General features: G+C 45.5%; 1 protein-coding gene across 1 annotated transcript in view; it reads right to left on the bottom strand.

The window, feature by feature from the left end:
* TMEM233 (transmembrane protein 233) overlaps nt 1–8,032 on the bottom strand; it is a 37,536-nt gene extending 29,504 nt beyond the window's left edge. Inside the window, exon 1 of the mRNA XM_081036607.1 lies at nt 7,779–8,032. Within this exon, the coding sequence (XP_080892733.1) occupies nt 7,779–7,964 (186 nt within the window). The 5' untranslated portion in view covers nt 7,965–8,032. The remainder of the gene's footprint in view (nt 1–7,778) is intronic.
* Between the last annotated feature and the right edge of the window lie 7,585 nt (nt 8,033–15,617).

The following is a 15,617-nucleotide window of genomic DNA, read 5'->3' as shown; positions in this document are numbered from 1 at the left end:
GGGACTCGAGGAATTGAACTGGCAACCTTGTGGTTGAGAGCCCACCGGCCCATGTGGGAATCGAACCGGCAGCCTTCGGGGTTAGGAGCACGGAGCGCCAACCACCTGAGCCACTGGGCCGGCTCCTGAAAAAGTTCTTGAGGTTTATGCGTGAGGTGGGGGCTTGCCAATGGGCAGGCATACTGCGGTGATTGGGTGGGTACGTCATCATTTCTCTGGGAGATTCCCAAATGTTTGTACCTGTAGGATTTTTCTTTTGGATTCCCATCCTTGGGGAGAAATTCTCCAATCTCCTGCCTGGATGCCAGGGTAAAGGTGTCAGGAAGGGGTGGTGGCGAGGCTTCCTTGTTCAATATGCGGACTTTCCATTAATCCTCTGTTTCCAGCATGGCCCCTTAACTCACTCTCAGCTGTGCCTGGTGTTTAGAGCCACTCTGTTCAGCCTCACCAGAGAGCAAGCCTTGCGTCTTCTATCAGGGTTATTAAGGAAGTAGGTGCCTACTACATGGGGTGGTAGTCTGTCAAGTTAGTCAAGGCTCAACTAGCCATTTTCCATCTTCTAATATCTTGTTACCTCTCTCATTTCTTTTTCTGTTCTCCTAATTTGTCCTTGGGTGTTTGTACCCTTTCAAATTCACTTACTATCATTTTAAGTGGTTTCAGAAGGGAGCGCAGAAAAACAGGTGTGTTCAATACTCCTTGCTTAACCCAAAGTCTTCCTGGTTTATTTGTACACGTTTCAGTTTCGCATTAATATTTACCTTTCGGCGGCAGCAGTTATATATTCCAGTGACCTGTTTACTGGCCTTTGCTGTTATTCTTATCAAGTTTGCTAGTCTCAATAAAAACAGAAAAACTGCTACTGGAGAACGTAATGGCTTGTATCCCTAAAATATACTCATCATCATCATCCTCACCATCATCATTATCAGTCCTTGTTGAGTTCTAGCTGTGTTGTAGGCAATAAGATGAAAACATTTAACTTTTACTATTTCGTCTCCGCAAGAACGCGTGAGTAGGTATTATCATGTCACAACCCTTATTTTACAGGGTTGAAAAACCAAGCCTCACAAAGATTGAGACAGTTGCATGAAATCACAAACATAACAAATAGCAGAAAATAATTTGAATCTCAATGGTTGGTCTTTAGACAGGTTCTGTAGGAAGAGGAAGTTCTGATGAAAGAAGTCTTATAAATCACCCAATCAAAAATCATTGATTATTTTGTATCCACACTCGGAGGGACCAGATTGGTTCAGCTGTGCAAATGGTGGTGATCCAATGACGTCATCAAGAATGGCAGCTCAGCATGGACTCAATTCCGGTCTCTTGAGTCAGGTAGCAAATTCTAGTGACAAAACTAATCACAGAGGTCGAACTCAACCTAAATTTGCCAGCACTCCTGCAGCTTGCCTGGAACCTTTCTTCTTCCAGATCCAGGAGGGCAGAAACCTTCTTGATCTTGTTTACCACTCGATAGAGGTAAAGGAGTATACCAAAGTCTGGAATAGAGCCCGGCACATAGTAGGTGCTCAATAAATATGTGTTGCATGAACAAACATCCTTTCTCCAGGGTCAAAAGCCACATGGCAATTATGAGGTTCCTTTCAGGTGGAATAAACAAATAACCAGGGGTGTACCCAGATGACCTGGGAACACGATGAGTAGGGCCCGAACGCCAGCCTGGGCTTCACTTTCCAAGCTGTGTGCCCCGATGCAGCGCTGCATCAGAATGGAGAAAGGGTGCCAGTTTCAACCTCACATGCACATGCAATGCACGCCAGCAGTAGCCCAGTGTTTTTTGAGGGGGGTTAGGAAGAAGTCTTGCGATACGTGTCTCTGGAAATGGAATACTAAGTGCACTTCCAACAAATAGATTTTCAGTACACGGAGAAGCAGAGACTTTTGTGTCCCTGCTGCTGGCAATGCGTGACCCACCAACATTCTGATACAACCTCCATATCATACCGATTCTCATCTGGGGGCCTTACAACCCCCAGGACTGGGGTGGTAGAAAGATCACAAACACCCACAGCGTGAAGAACACTTCTCCAATGGGTATTTTTCACAGTAGTTCTATTATTCCCCAGCACCTACTCCCACTGTGTAATTTCATAGAAGGCTTGGGTTAATAAAGAAAGATATCGATTGTTTTGAGATGGATGGCTCTTTTTTCAGTTCTGGGAACTAGTTCTTTTTAGCCTTGTTAATATTTTCCATCCATTTGCATTGTCTTACAATGTTTCTTGATAGCGAGGTGCCATTGATGTTTGGGGTAGGCCAGTTCTTTTTTTTTTTTTTTTTTTTTTTCTTCAGAATTTTACTTTATTTATTTTTTTTTAATTAATTAATTTATTTATTAGTTTCAGGTGTACAAAACAAGGTAATACTTAGACGTTCATCATTTATATCCCTCATACTGTGAACCCCCCTCCCCCCATCCACTATCCCTCCGACCTCACACTGAACCATCACATTATATATATAAAATTATAGTTAGCATTCATTAATGTTTGGCTTCTGATGTACAATGCCATGATCAGGTATCCACAGTATCCCTGAGGTGGTCTCCCAAATAGGACGCATGTCCATCGGATACCCAACAAAATCTTTACAACATTATAGAATACCTTCCCCAAATTAATTTTCAAAAGAAAAACCCTGAGGCCATCTTGTGGTTACCAGCTGCTTCCAAATCCCTTCACCTTTCCCCTTATCCCCAACCCCCTCCCACACACCCATCTAACCACTCTCGGTTTTTTCTCTGCGTCCCCAAAACTGACTCTGATTAGTTCATTCACATAGTCTTTTCTTTAGATTCCATATATAAGTGAGATCATATGGTACTTGTCTTTCTCTTTCTGACTTATTTCACTTAACATAATGTTCTCTAGATCCATCCATGTTGCTGCAAATGATAAGATTTCTTTCTTCTTTATGGCTGCGTAATACTCCATTGTATAAATGTACCACAGCTTCTTAATCCAGTCATCTACCGATGGGCATTTTGGTTGTTTCCATATCTTGGCTATTGTGTAAAGTGCTGCAATAAACATAGGAGTGCATACAGATTTTTGAATTGGAGTTTTGGATTTCTCCGGGTAGATGCCTAGGAGTGGAATTACTGGATCATAGGGTAGTTCCATTTTCAGATTCCTGAGATACCTCCATACTGTTTTCCATAGTGGCTGCACTAATCTGCAGTCCCACCAACAGTGCACTAGCGTTCCCTTTTCTCCACATCCGCGCCAGCATTTGTTGTTTGTTGATTTATTGATAATAGCCATTTTGACTGGAGTGAGGTGGTATCTCATTGTGGTTTTTATTTGCATTTCTCTGATGGTTAGTGAGGTTGAGCATTTCTTCATATGTCTTCTTGCCTTCTGTATGTCCTTTTTAGAGAAATGTCTCCCCAAGTCCTCTGCCCATTTTTTAATTGGGTTGTTTGTTTTTTTGGAGTTGAGTTGAGTAAGTTTTTTATAGATTTGTGATATTAATCCCTTATCAGATATATCATTGGCAAATATCTTTTCCCATAGAGTAGGATCCCTTTTTGTTTTATTGATGGTTTCCTTTGCTGTGAAAAAACTTTTTAGTTTGATGTAATCCCACATGTTTATTTTTTCTCTTACTTCGCTCGCGCGAGGGGATATATCAGTGAAAATCTTACTCCGGGTAATGTCCATGAAGTTTCTTCCTATATTTTCTTCTAGATATTTTATGGTTTCAGATCTTACATTTAAGTCTTTAAGCCATTTTGAATTTGTTTTTGTATATGGTGTAAGGAGGTGGTCCAGCTTCATTTTCTTGCATGTGTCCGTCCAGGTTTCCCAACACCACTTATTGAACAGACTATCTTTACCCCATCGTACATTCTTGCTTCCATTGTCGTAGATTAGATGGGCATATAGGCCTGGATTTACGTCTGGACTCTCTATTCTGTTCCATTGATCTATGTATCTATTTTTATGCCAGTACCATGTTGTTTTGATTACTGTAGCCTTGTAGTATAGTTTGAAATCAGGTATCGTTATACCTCCCACTTTGTTCTTATTTCTCAAGATTGCTGAGGCTATCCGGGGTCTTTTATGGTCCCATATAAATTTTAGGATTATATGTTCTATTTCTGTGAAAAACGTCGTTGGTAGTTTGATAGGAATTGCGTTGAATATGTATATTGCCTTAGGCAGTATGGACATTTTAACTATATTAATTCTTCCTATCCATGAACATGGAATGTGTTTCCATCTATTTATGTCTTCTTTCATTTCTTTCTTCAGTGTTGTATAATTTTCTGAGTACAGATCCTTTACATCTTTGGTTAGATTTATTCCCAGATATTTTATAGTCTTTGGAGCAATTGTAAATGGAATTGTTTTTTTAATTTCTCCTTCTGCTATTTTATCATTGGTATATACAAATGCAACTGATTTCCGAATATTAATTTTATATCCTGCTACTTTACTAAATTCATCTATCAGTTCTAATAGTTTCTTGGTGGAGTCTTTAGGGTTCTCTATATATAGTATCATATCATCTGCATATAATGATAATTTTACTTCCTCCTTACCAATTTGGATGCCTTTTATTTCTTTCTCTTGTCTGATTGCTGTGGCTAGAACTTCCAGCACTATGTTGAATAGAAGTGGAGAAAGTGGGCAACCTTGTCTTGTTCCTGATCTTAGGGGGAATGGTTTTAGCTTTTCCCCATTGAGTATGATGTTAGCTGTGGGTTTGTCATATATGGGGGGTAGGCCAGTTCTTAATGGGGGGGGGGAGATTAGTACTCTTGGTCCTTTCCAACAAGTGGCAGGAGGGCCCCAAATCACCAAGATGCCACACAGGCTCCCCCCATTTCCAAATGCCTCCCTGAGGAATGGTACCACGCCCAGCTCTGGTGTGACTGAATTGATCAAATTCCAGCTAAATGAGATTTCGCTAGGATGGAACATGGCAAGACGCCCCGGGGAGAGCGCACACCTGGCAGAGTTGGCTCGCCATCGTGCGCCTGCACAGCCTTCCCTTTCTCTGGCTTCCCTGGACTTTGCAGACTTAGCAGGAGGAAACTCCTCAAGCACAGATCTGTACTATTTCAGGGGGAAAACGCTTCCGGTCCCTTAGAGGGAGAGCAGTGGGGAAGGTGTAGGAAGCTGTTTCTGGAATTTGGGTTTCACTTATTTGATGTTCTGTTTATTTTCATGTGTGACATAATGATGTTTCCAGGACCAAACCTATCCATCCGTCTGACAGTTATTGTTATATACCAAGCACAAGGCAGCGGGCTTTGCTTCATGCGTACAACAGTTTTGCTCAACTTAAAACACTTGTCACGTTTTCATTTTCTAGATGAAGAAACCAAGGCTTTGAAAAGGTATGAAACTTGCCCAGAGTCAACTTGCTGATCCCAGGGTCTGTGTTCTGGCAGTAGAATGATCTCTTGCTATTAAACTATTTTAAAAGGCTTTGAGGAGGGAATGGGGATGCGAGGGGTCAGAAAAAGGGGTTTCTATTCAAAGCAGGTACAGATCTTATCCCCAGGGACACAGCACGCGGCATCATTTATATTCAACCTGTCACCACTAGCTGGAGTGTCAGTTCAGCTCATCAATGAGGGGGAAAGGCTTTGCAGGCAGTTTTCTATTGGCTCTGGGAAAAGGGTGAACTGGCTGCGGATTCATTAATAAACCAGGATAGAGTATGGGCACCAATGCCAGCCAGAGCCTGCTACTGCCTGGGGAATTTGGCTGTGACATCCTTCCCAACTTTGTTACAAAAAACCTAAGACCGGATATCTTGGGAGAGGAAGGAAGAAAAGAAACTGGCTGTTTGGTCCTAAGGAACCTGATAAGGTGGCTTCCGGGGCTCCAGTGCAGGTGGGGTGTGGAGGTAGACATCGAGCCATTAACACCATTCATTCATTCATGCATTCATTCATTCATTCATTCATTCGTGCATTCATTTCACAATATTTAATGAGCATCTACCACCTGTCAGATTCTTTTCTAGGTGAAGATCCAGCAACAAACAACATGACAAATATCCCTGCCCTCACAGAGCTTATATTCTAATGAGGGGGGACAGACAATAAGCATATTAATAAGTAAAATAATATATCAGATGGAGAGAAGTGCTTTGGGCAAAAAGCAGCAGGGAAAGCAGAATAGAGCTTGTATGTGGGGGGGGGATCATTTTAAACAGTGATCAGAGAAGTCCTGAGGAAGTGACACTTGATTTAATATCCCCGTGCTGGGCATTCTTTGAAGCATTTTATAACTATTATCGCATTAATACAACCCCCCGAAAAACAGCTATGATGACTCCCATTTTACAAAGAGACGGAGGTTAAGAGAGGTGCTGTGATTTCGGAGCGCTTACAGCTAGCACGTGGCGGAACTGGGGTTTGCAGCCAAGCAGTGGGAGCGTCTGGGGCTGCACACGTGGATGGTGGTACAGATAGCCTACACCTGGGGCTTGGGAAAGAGCGAGTTGCGTGTGCACCTGAGGTCTGTGGGTTTCCACGAAGCGAAGGTGGTGCCGCCCACGGGCAAGTGTGTACAGACTTGAATGGGGGGGGGGGAGGGCAGTGGCTCTCCATCTTCTCTAAACTGAATCCGGACTCTCCCCGTCTGTGGCTGGGGAGTTCCGTTGCTCAACTGCAGAGGAGGTGGGCCGGCGGGGGAGGGAATTCACTGCCAGGGTTGTCCCGGGACAGTGGCGGTCGGAACCTCACCCCGCCGCCACCCCCGCCCAGCTGCTCCAGTCAATAAGGCGAGGGCCTCGCGGGCGCTCGGCGCCCTCCTGGTGGGGTTCTGCCGGGAGTTCCTAGCAGGGCCGAGGAGGCCCCGGAAGAGCGGACTCGAAGCACCCCCTGCCCCTCCTCCGGAGAGGCGCGCAGTTCGCAAACCGCGCGCGGAGCCCCACGGCGCGCGGCGTCCCCAGTGCATTCCCGGGGGCACCCCCGGCCCAGGGCAGAGCAGCGGAGGAGCGCTTGGGAGCCCTCGGGGGGCGCCACGAGAGGCGGGGACAGGGGCCGTGCGCAGCCCACGGAGGGGACCTACGAAGTGCTGGGGTAGAAAGAGACAACGGCGAGCGTGCGCCCAAGGAAGGCCTGGAGAGAGAGCGGGAGCGCTGGAAAGAGGTGCCAAGGCGGTCCCCCGAGGGCCGCGAAGAGGGTGCTGGCGTAGGGGGAAGTGGGAAGGAACTGCTGCCCGGAGAGGGCTTGCCGAAACGTGGGGCCCGGGGGCAAGGAGAGGACGTGGACAGTGGCTTGAGCACCCTCAGAGAGGGGCCCAGGGCGCCCTGGGCTCCGCAGAAGGACCCCAGGCTACAAGGACCCCGCGCGCTGGAGAGCGGGGCGCGGGCGCGGCAGCATGCAGCGTGCGGTTGCCTGCCCAGGTGGCGCGCATTGAGGTTCTGGAAAAAGCGGGGTCGGAAGTGCCCAGGAATGTCGGCGGCAGGGAAAGAAGCCGCAAAGTCCACGGCAGAACTCCCCCGGGTTGGAGAGAGAGTGCACCCCGGGCGCTGGAACAGGGGGAAAGCCGGCCCGGGGGACGCTCGGTGACGGCTCGGGTCGCCACAAGAAGCGCAGAGGAGGCGCGGCTGGTTGAGGGGAGACTGCCAAGAGCCCGAGAAAGGTGAGGAGGAGGTGCGGGGGGCAAACGACCCTGGGCGCGCAGGGCCGCGAGGACGGGAGCCGTGGGGAGCGTGTAGGGTCTGCAGGAGGGCGCCACCCCACCCATGCCCCACTCCCTTGCCCCTCCTGGTCCTAATCCACTCACCATGATGGAGAAGACGAAAGCCACGATGTTGATAGGGTACGCGGGGCAAAAACACGAGACGATGGCGAGCCACAGGTAGTTCTTGGGCATGGGCACGTCCTCCTCGGTCTTGTCATCCTCCGTGGTGGCCTCGGGACTGCTGTCCAAAGTCCTCTTGAAGTCCGGGCCGGGGGCGTACTGAGACATGGACGAGGCCGGCGGCGCAGGAGGGAGGAGGAGCGCACGGGCGGCGCAGTGTGGGACTCTGGCCGCCGACTCCTGGCGAGGCTCTGAAAAGCCGGCGGAGCGAGGCTCACGGGAGACGTGACCTCACTGGTCCTGGCACCCGCCGCGGCTCAGGGACCCGGGCCAAGAGCCTCCGCGCAAAGAGGGAGGGAGGGAGCGAGGGAGTGAGGGGAGGCGGCTGGGAGGAGAGGGAGCCTGGCAGCCTGAGAAACGGGGGAAAGGCACTCCTTGCCGGACACACCCAGAGACCGTCGGATTGACACACGGGCTTCACTCTAACTCCGGCCTAAAAGGAGTTCTAGGGAAGAGGAGAAGAGTTTCAGGGAAGCGGGAAGCAAAGAAGATGGCCAGCCCCTGGACTAAAGATGACCAGCCCTTCCTCCCCTTTTTTTTTTGGAAGCAGCTGAATTTGAATTCATTTAGACAGGACCCGAAGGTGACCTAACCCCATTCATTTGGCCAGAGTTCCTACTTCCTCCTGACTTCAACATTTGACCTAATTGTCTGGCTCAGGGGGCATTTCATTTGCTTCCCTTGCCCCAATCCCTTCTCCAACTCAGACCTTGAACATTGAGCCCAGGTGATTTCTCTTCCCCCACAGGTGGGCAGGGAGCAAAGTGCCCAGCGTTGAGCCCAACCCTTCCACGCTGCCCAGGGGCCTCTGGAGACTGGAGTCCAGTTTAGCCAGGCAGTGGGCACCGCCCAGCCAGGGCTGGCCCTGGTGCCTCCAGTTTTTCCCAAGCGTGGAAACAAGGAATCCATCTCCTCTCCACTTTTCTAGCTACAGGGCCCCTGGACAGAGAAGCGGGTAGATCTGGCTGGTGTAGACAACCCCGGTGGATAATGGAGATGGGGAGAAGAGAGGGAATCCACTTTGGGAACCAGGGTGAGGGTAGCAATTGCATCAGTATCTACATAATTCATGAAAGGGGGTGGGGACCAGAACTGAGACTCCAAACCCAGACAGAGCTGTCACATCTGAGTTGAGTGACCTCAGGAAAGTCACCTTGCTGAGCTCCCATTTCTCCATCTGAAAAAAGGGGACTGAGAAGAGTCTCAGCCTCATAGGGACCTTGTGAAGGCTTTGAGAATGCATGCTGAGCCAGGTGAATCTAAGTGCTCCATAAGTGTTAGCTATGATTAGGACACTATTTCCCCAAAATGTAGTTGTTACACAGTATCTGAGATGCAGTTTCCACTTTTGCAAATATTTCACCCAAATCCAGATATGCTGAGTTGGCAAGGCCGCAAAGAAATGCAAAGCATGATGCACAGCCTCAAAAACAATGGCTCCCATCATCCTACTCGCAAATGTTAATCATCTGCTTTGCTTTCTCAGAACATGACCTGATCGTCTCAGATGTTTCCACGTATCTCATGGGGCCGTATTGATCTGCCTCCCTTACTGGACTGCAGCTCCCTGAGAGAGGGGACCCTGTTGCTCATCTTTGTGTCACCACCTGGCACAGTGCCTGGTACACAGGATGTGCTTAGGATAGCTTGCTGGATAGCTCGTAGGGGGAACACATAACGATGAAATAGCACCTTCTCCACCATGCCTTGTCCATTTTGGTTGGTCAATCAAGTGGGATTAAACCAAAGAATTAGATTCATCTACTGAGTTCTCAACAAGCCTTTGCGTTGGCTGTTCCCTCAGCCTGGAAGGCTGTTCCCCCAGGCATTGGCGGCTCCTTCTTATGTCTCAGCTGTCACTTCCTGGAAGTACTTCTCTTTAGATTTATCTAGTGTCGGTCCCCATAATTACGCTGTATTTTTACCAGCTTTTTTTGATGGCGTGTATCACTATTGTACTTTGTTTACTTGTTCGCTGACTGTTCTTTCTCTAGACTGTAAGTTCCGTAACCCGTTCACAGGCATATCCCTAGCACTTAGAATTGTCCTGGCACATGGTAGGAATGCAAGAAATAGTTCTTGAATGAATGGATCAGAATTAATTACCTGGGAGTATTGAAAAACAAAATGATTTCCAGATCTTGACCAAGACCTACTTGAATTACAACTTCCCAGGGTGGCACCCCAGAAACCTGTATTTTTAATGCCTGAGAAATCTGTATTTTTAGTACACTCCCCAGTGATTTTGACGCAACAAAGCATTTTCTCAACTCCAAAGCAAATACTGTCTCTAGTTCTTAGGACATAATCCTAGATCTTTAGTTTGAGGACCCCCTCCAGCACCTTATATCCAGCATGTCAGAGGTGTCCAAGTGTCTTCCTCAGGAGCTTGCTTCTCAAGGCTCAGCCCTTGTTCAGTGGGTCCTTCCCCCCTCTCCAGCCTTCTTTCCTCTCCCTGTGCTCCATGTATATAGGCTTTGTCCCTCCATTTATAAGCTTTCTCCCACCCCAAGGTTTTCCACCCACTGTTCCTTCTTCCTGTAATGCTTCCCTTTCTATCTTCTCGTCTTTCAGGACCCATCACCTCACGTGTTACTTCCGGAGAGAGTCCTTCCGTTACCAGCATTTCTTCCCTTCCATCCTCTTAGTCTCCATCCATCACCCTGTTGATTTCTTTCATCACAGTTTCACAAGAAGAAATTGACTTGTTTACTATTTATTGTCTGTCTCCTCTACTAGAAGGGAAATTCACAAGAGCCAAGATTTTTTTTTTTCTGTTTCATTTACTGTGGTGCCCCCCTCTCCCCACTCTATACACAGAACAGTTCCTGGCCCTTAGTAGGTACTCAGTAGATATTTGTTGAATCAAAACTGTGCATTCAGTCATCCACGTTAGGAAGTTGGGGGCATTATTCTCTTTCCTCAGCCTTTACCTGAAAGATCCATCAAACCCTATTGATTCCATCTCAAGCACGACCCTTTATCCATCCTCTTTCTCCCCTCCCCATGGCCAGTGTTCCAAGTGCAGCTCTTATCAATGGTGAAAAGGCTCAGTGGGTATTGTCTGAGCCATGTTTATCTGAGGCTGGTGAATTTAGTTGGGTAAGCCCATGATTTGGGTACCCAGTGGAATTTTGCTGTTTCAAGATCATGAACTGTTCTGTCCACTCCAAGCCACTTGTATCATCCAAGGAAATACAAAAGAAGGGGTTGGTGACTCAGCAGAGAGAGCCCATCTCCTGTACCAGGAAAACAACTGGTCAACACTGCTCCAACACTCCAGAATCACAGAGCATTTATTGATTACTTCCTGTGAGCACTCAATGTATTCTCTCCCTGCATCATCTCATTTAATTCCTACAGCACCGTTTGTGAAGTAGGTGGAGACGTTTCCTTTTTACAGATGAGGACCCCTAGGATCAGAGAGGTAAAGGGTCTTCTGTAAGGTCTTTTACATAAGAAAGTGGAGGTGCCAGGATTTGAACCAAGTCTAAGGTACTTGTTCAGCTAGCAGGCCCAGGAAAGAGAATTAGGTAGACACCTCTGAAGTTTGCTGGAGTTATTATATTCTGCTCAAGGAAGATGGATTAATAGCTTATCGACTGGTCTAAAATGTAGCAGTGAAATTGCAATCACTTGAAATATTTACAATTAAATGGAAAAGAGAGTGCCCACACCAGAAAGTGTAATGTATATGGTGATGCCTCTTGAGGGATGCATTACGCCACTCAGCAGGGGCCTCCAGCTCTAATTTCCTGAGTTTCACTCATTTTCTCTTGAGAGGTCAGTTTATTGCTCTTGAAAGAACCCCAGTGGCTGATTGCTTTAATAATGTGGCAACACCTTCCCTCTTTGAAATGAGAAGAGAAAGTGACTTCCTAATAGCCAGTGTAGGAGAAGGAACGGACTTGCTGTAGCTTTCTGGATCCTGGTGTAGCAACTAACCTTTTTTGACCTTTGAAAAAGTTTTATTTCCAAATGTAAAAGTAACATACCTTCATTCGTTTATGCTTTGAAGAAAAGCATAAATGAGAAGAGATATCACCTCGATTCTACCATCCAGTGGTAACCGCTACAAAAATAAGGGATTATTTCCTTCCAGTTCTTTCTATATGTGTATACTTTTCTTCAACACAATGAGGTTATATACAGTTTTGTTTCCTGCGTTTCTCACTCAGCGTCATATGGCTATTAAATAATGGTTACGTTGTTATTTATGTAACCATTTCCCGATCATTAGGTATCTAGGTTATTTTTAGTGGGTTTTTGTTGTCATGAAAAATGCTGTCATGGACATCTTTTGCACCCAAATTACCTGCAGGTGATCATTTCTTTGTGACTCATGATCTTACAAAGGGTAGATGTCTGGCTTTACAACGGCGGAGAAAACTCAGCTTGGCATTGGCTGGCTGAAAAATTGTATTATAAGATATGTACCTAAGGTAAAATGAAAATGTAGGCCAAAGAAACAGTCACAAATCCAGTGGACTACACAAATGAGATAATTCAAATGAGATGAAATGAAATGGATTCAAAGAACAACCTCCCAAGGAGGCCACGTGGATCTCCAAATCTATAACCTTCAATGGAGTGAATCTATAAGCATGTGCTAGAAATCTATGCTTTTAAATCTTAGCTACTACGTCTAGGACTCCAAAAGAGAAAGAGGGAGGAAGCCAGTGGGAAGGAGAGAGGGGTTGGGAGATACCGAGATTCTGCTGATCTGTGAAAATGCAAGAGACAGATTCCAGATCTTTAGGAATGGGAAGAGGTCGAGTATGGTTGCTGCCAAATTTCGCATTAGTCTCAAGTACCAGCCTGTAGGAGTCATAAAGTAACTGCTGTGGCCTCAGGGGTTTGCTACAAAAGAACAGTATCTTTTTGGCTAATATTATTCGAAAACCATTTATCTTTCCAGTTTCCAACAACTTGGATCCCCTCACAAGGGGGGAAAAATGCAAAACAGGAGAGAGAGAACATGAGGGGAAACAGATTTTGTACTGTAAGCATTTAAAGCCATGCTTTTTAATGTAACCACTTCAGGACAGAGGGACAGAGAACACAATTGTTCTCAGACTTAAAATGCAATCTTCTTCCCATTTGTCCTCCATTGTACCAGAGAAGGGCAGTATCCATGACATCCATCATTTTGCTGATTGGATGATTGATCTATCTGTTGATCTATCTATCTATCTATCTATCTATCTATCTATCTATCTATCTATCTATCTATCTATCTATCTCTATCATCTAGATATATCTATAGCTATAGATAATATAATTATCGATGAGAAATCACTCACACCCCAGCAGACTAACCATTGACATCTTCCATGCGCTCTATCTTCTCGTCCTTGTGCATATCCAGGTATGTTTTTACACGCTTGCAATGATAGTGTATGCACAGTTTTGTGTCTCGATTTTTAAAAAAAGCTCTGTGCTCGATGCTAAACCCTTCCCACACTGTGATCCTCTGCTGAATCATTTCTGATGACTTTAATAATTTTATGCTAATTTAACCGGTTTTCTCTTGTTGGATAATTTTGGAGCTCTGTCATCTTTTGTGTTAGAAATAAGAAAGAAGGGAATTTTAGAGATGCTCACAAACCTGAGGCCCTTTCTTCCTTCTCTCACCACCCTCCCAAGGAAAGTCCCTTGGCCTCTTGGGATGCAATGGAGACATTCAAAGCAGGTCTCTCTATTTGACTGCACTAGAGGTCCCCAAACGTATAATCTCCAGGAGTGGACTCCTGAAGCAGAATCATTTCCAAAGAAACTGGACTGCAAAGCACTTACGGTCTGAAAGGCTGAAAGTGAACAGGTGGAATTGCCACCTGGAGTCATGGGTAGGGGAGGCAATACATGGGCAGGGGTGGGCTGGAGAGGGTGTTGGGAAGACTGAAACAGAATAGGTAAGAATTGCATTTATGTGTCGCTACAGAGGGAGAGCTGAGTTTCTGGGTTTGGAGTATATCGATACACCTGAATTAAGGAAACCAGGTGTCGTGGTCTTGTCCACCTGTACCACACTCTATTAGTTAAGTCATCTTATTCATTCAAAAATATTTATTCAAGAATCTACCATGTGTCAGGCCTTAGTTTGGGTGCTGCAGCCATAGTGGCAAACGAGACATAATACCTACTCTTACGAACAAACATCTTATAATCTGTGATGCAAGAACTAAAACAGGATATAGTGTTAGTGACTTGGGGCATGGGGTACTTTAGATGGGGTGGCTGGAGAAGGGGTGCAGGTGTATTTTGTTGAACTCTAGAGCCACTCTCCACCTGTCTCCGCCCTGTCATCTGACATGGCAGACTATCTCGAATGTTCTACTTCCAGGCCCAGCAAACTATAGATCATTTACTGCAGAGTCAAGTTGCGGGATTGGATTTATAGAGGACTTAATCGTGTGCCATCACAATGAAGCAAAGGAGATACACTTAATAAAAGTTGGGAGGATTGGAAGGGGAGAGGACATAGTGTATTGTAGTAACTCTATAGCTATTGTTACCTTTCTTACGGGCCATCCCATTTCATCAAGTTCCATCTAGATTCTGTGTCAATAATTAGATCATTTATTTATTATTATTATTATTTTTTAGAGCCCTCTGACTTCCTGTTCTAATTTGGGCCATTTGTTTCCATACCCACCACATAGCTGTCATCCTGGCATATGTTTTTCTTACACTCTCGTCTTGATTGCTGTAGCTTTATAAAAACTCTTAATGTTTGATAAGACACACCCAACCACCTTGCTTTCCTTTTTCAAAATTCTCTTAGCTGTTTTTGGCCCAGTTTTCTTCCTTGTGAGACGTGGCTTTTTGATCTCAAGTCCAGAGAGCTGAGTTAGTTATACTCCTTTGTTCATTTTATGTATCTTATCATCGGCCCATTCAAGGCTCTGCCCTTGTTTGGTTTTATTTGTTGACCCCTCCATTCTCACATTCTCACTCTACTTCCGTGTCTTGCCATCCTGCCCGAGCCATAGGCACCCACTCACATGTGCTTGATGGATGCGCCTGGAGACATGTGTATCACTGTAAAATGGATACTGTTATTTTGTGTGTATATATGTGTTTAAATGATACAAACACTCTCCTGCAACAGATATCATTATTTCTTTTTAAAAACAAGATCATGATTTTCAGAGGTGTTTGTGCAGCTGAATGTACATTTAGTTAATTCCTTTCAACTGTTGCATAGTATTCCAAAGCCTGCATCTGTTATTGTTTCTGGTGACATTTCCCCCATTGATGGACAGCTTGTGATCTTGAGCTCCCCACAGCAGTGTTGCAATACAAATCCTCATATTCCGGTTCTGTGTGAGAGTTTCTATGGAGAGGAGCTACTAGGCCTTAGGGCACACATAGATTTACTTTCACCAAAAAGTGCCAGGTTGTTCTCTAGAATGATTGTACCTAGTTCCAGTCCCACCAGGAATGCATGGAGATTCCTGTTACCACCTTATTTTCCAGTCTGATGGGAGTAAAGTGCTATTTATTGTCTTAATTTTCGTTTCTTTGATTACTACTGAGATTGGGCATATCTTCATTTATTTGTCAGCCATTTAGGTTTCCCCACGTGCAAATTGTCATCATTTTTTTCCTGATATTTAAAATTGGAGTTTACACATTTTCGTGTTTATTTAGAGTTTCTTTTATTTTCTAGGTGTTAATCCCTTGTCAGATTTATATGTTGCAAGCTTCTCCTCTCAGGACACCATCTTCCCGTTGACTATGTGGCTTTTAAAAAAATCA

This window comes from Rhinolophus hipposideros (genome assembly GCF_964194185.1).
Source record: "Rhinolophus hipposideros genome assembly, chromosome: 24".
NCBI classification, from domain to species: Eukaryota; Metazoa; Chordata; class Mammalia; order Chiroptera; family Rhinolophidae; genus Rhinolophus; species Rhinolophus hipposideros.
The sequence above is the reverse complement of the archived record's forward strand: the minus strand, read 5'-3'. Positions and strand labels throughout refer to the sequence as shown.